Source organism: Cynara cardunculus, unplaced genomic scaffold (genome assembly GCF_001531365.2).
Source record: "Cynara cardunculus var. scolymus isolate 2C unplaced genomic scaffold, CcrdV1 Un_Scaffold_12499, whole genome shotgun sequence".
Taxonomy (NCBI): Eukaryota; Viridiplantae; Streptophyta; class Magnoliopsida; order Asterales; family Asteraceae; genus Cynara; species Cynara cardunculus.
In genome coordinates, this window is record NW_020207703.1 from 1 (window position 1) to 1481 (window position 1481).

Below are 1481 nucleotides of genomic sequence, written 5' to 3' on the forward strand. Positions count from 1 at the left end.
CCCTTCTCGTGGCCGCTCGCAGGTGTAGAGGTCAATCGCCCATTATCATTCCATGGAAGAAGTCTGCAAGTGATAAAGATCATATGGCAATTTATATCGGTGAGAAGATCTTTATCAAGAACTTCGGATTCTATGTCGATTGTATCCAAAATCGGGACTTTTTTCTTCATTATGCAGATTCTGATTTGCTAAAGGACGTGACGAGATACAGTCGACAAGAACTTGAAGTAGCTTGTGAAGATTTTAGCAACATTATCGGGTCGTCATCGGATAGCGTAGTCTACAAAGGAACCATGAAAGGTGGGCCGGAAATCGCAGTCATATCCCTTTGCAATCAGGAAGAACACTGGACCGCTTATCTCGAGCTCTATTTTCAAAAAGAGGTAATGGGAAATCGGGAAATCTTGTTTTTTCTTCATATGTGTTCTCAAGATTTGATCTTTTGGTCGTGTTTTGGATAGATCAGGTGGCGGATTTGGCGAGGCTAAATCATGAAAACATCGGTAAATTGATGGGATATTGTGTCGAAGCTACTCCGTTAACAAGAATGTTAGTCTTTGATTATGCTTCAAATGGGACGTTATCGGAGCACCTCCATTGTAAGTTTTCCGATTTAGGATTTATCAGATTAATTGCCGAGAAGTTTTATCGAACGATTTCGTTTTATTGTAGGCGAAGAAGGGTGCCAACTAAGTTGGACACGAAGAATGATGATCGTTATAGGACTCGCGAAAGGTCTAAAGTATCTTCACACGGAAATCGAACCGCCATTTACTATATCCGAGTTGAATTCTAGCGCGATTTATCTCACGGAAGATTTCTTGCCAAAGGTAAAAGCTTCAAACTTTCCTGTCAATTCGTACTTCGAGAACCGGTTACATTTTCGTTTTCTTTAAATGTAGCTAGTTGATTTCGAAAGCTGGAAAACCATTCTTACGAGATCGGGGAACAACTTTCGATCAATCGGCAGCGAAGGTGCCGCTATGTGTGTTCAACCAAGCTCGTTAGAAGAACGTCATTTGGATGTCGAGGGTAACATTTATGCATTCGGTGTACTTCTCTTGGAAATCGTCAGTGGACGTCCTCCAGTTTGCAAAGACAAAGGAGTACTAGTAGATTGGGTAAGGATTCTTGGAAATCATCCGCGGAAGTCCTCCAAGATTATGATGAATTGATCATAATGATTTGTTTTGATATTTCAAACAGGCTAAAGATTATCTTGAAGAACCCGAGAAGATGGCATTGATTGTAGATCCGGCACTGAAGCATTTCAGAGACGAAGATCTTGAAGCGATACGGGAAGTGGTCGCCATTTGCATTCATTTACGGCCTCGAGATAAAGTAAACATGGAAGAACTGAGTAGGATGTTGGAAAGCAAACTCGACACMACGGGGTCATCAGAGCTCAAGGCGTCGTCGTTAGCATGGGCTGAACTCGCGCTTTCGTCGTGACACGGAGTCGTAAAACCTAACATACTGTA

General features: G+C 42.1%; 1 protein-coding gene across 1 annotated transcript; it reads left to right on the top strand.

Annotated features, from left to right (window-relative positions):
* Positions 1-5: 5 nt before the first annotated feature.
* Positions 6-1462, top strand: LOC112505586 (probable LRR receptor-like serine/threonine-protein kinase At1g63430; the record flags this gene model as incomplete). Its single annotated transcript, XM_025109473.1, has 6 exons — positions 6-99; positions 178-383; positions 467-599; positions 673-830; positions 903-1121; positions 1207-1462. Coding segments are annotated over 6 exons (1056 nt in total), but the record flags the coding sequence as incomplete, so codon positions are not given.
* Between the last annotated feature and the right edge of the window lie 19 nt (positions 1463-1481).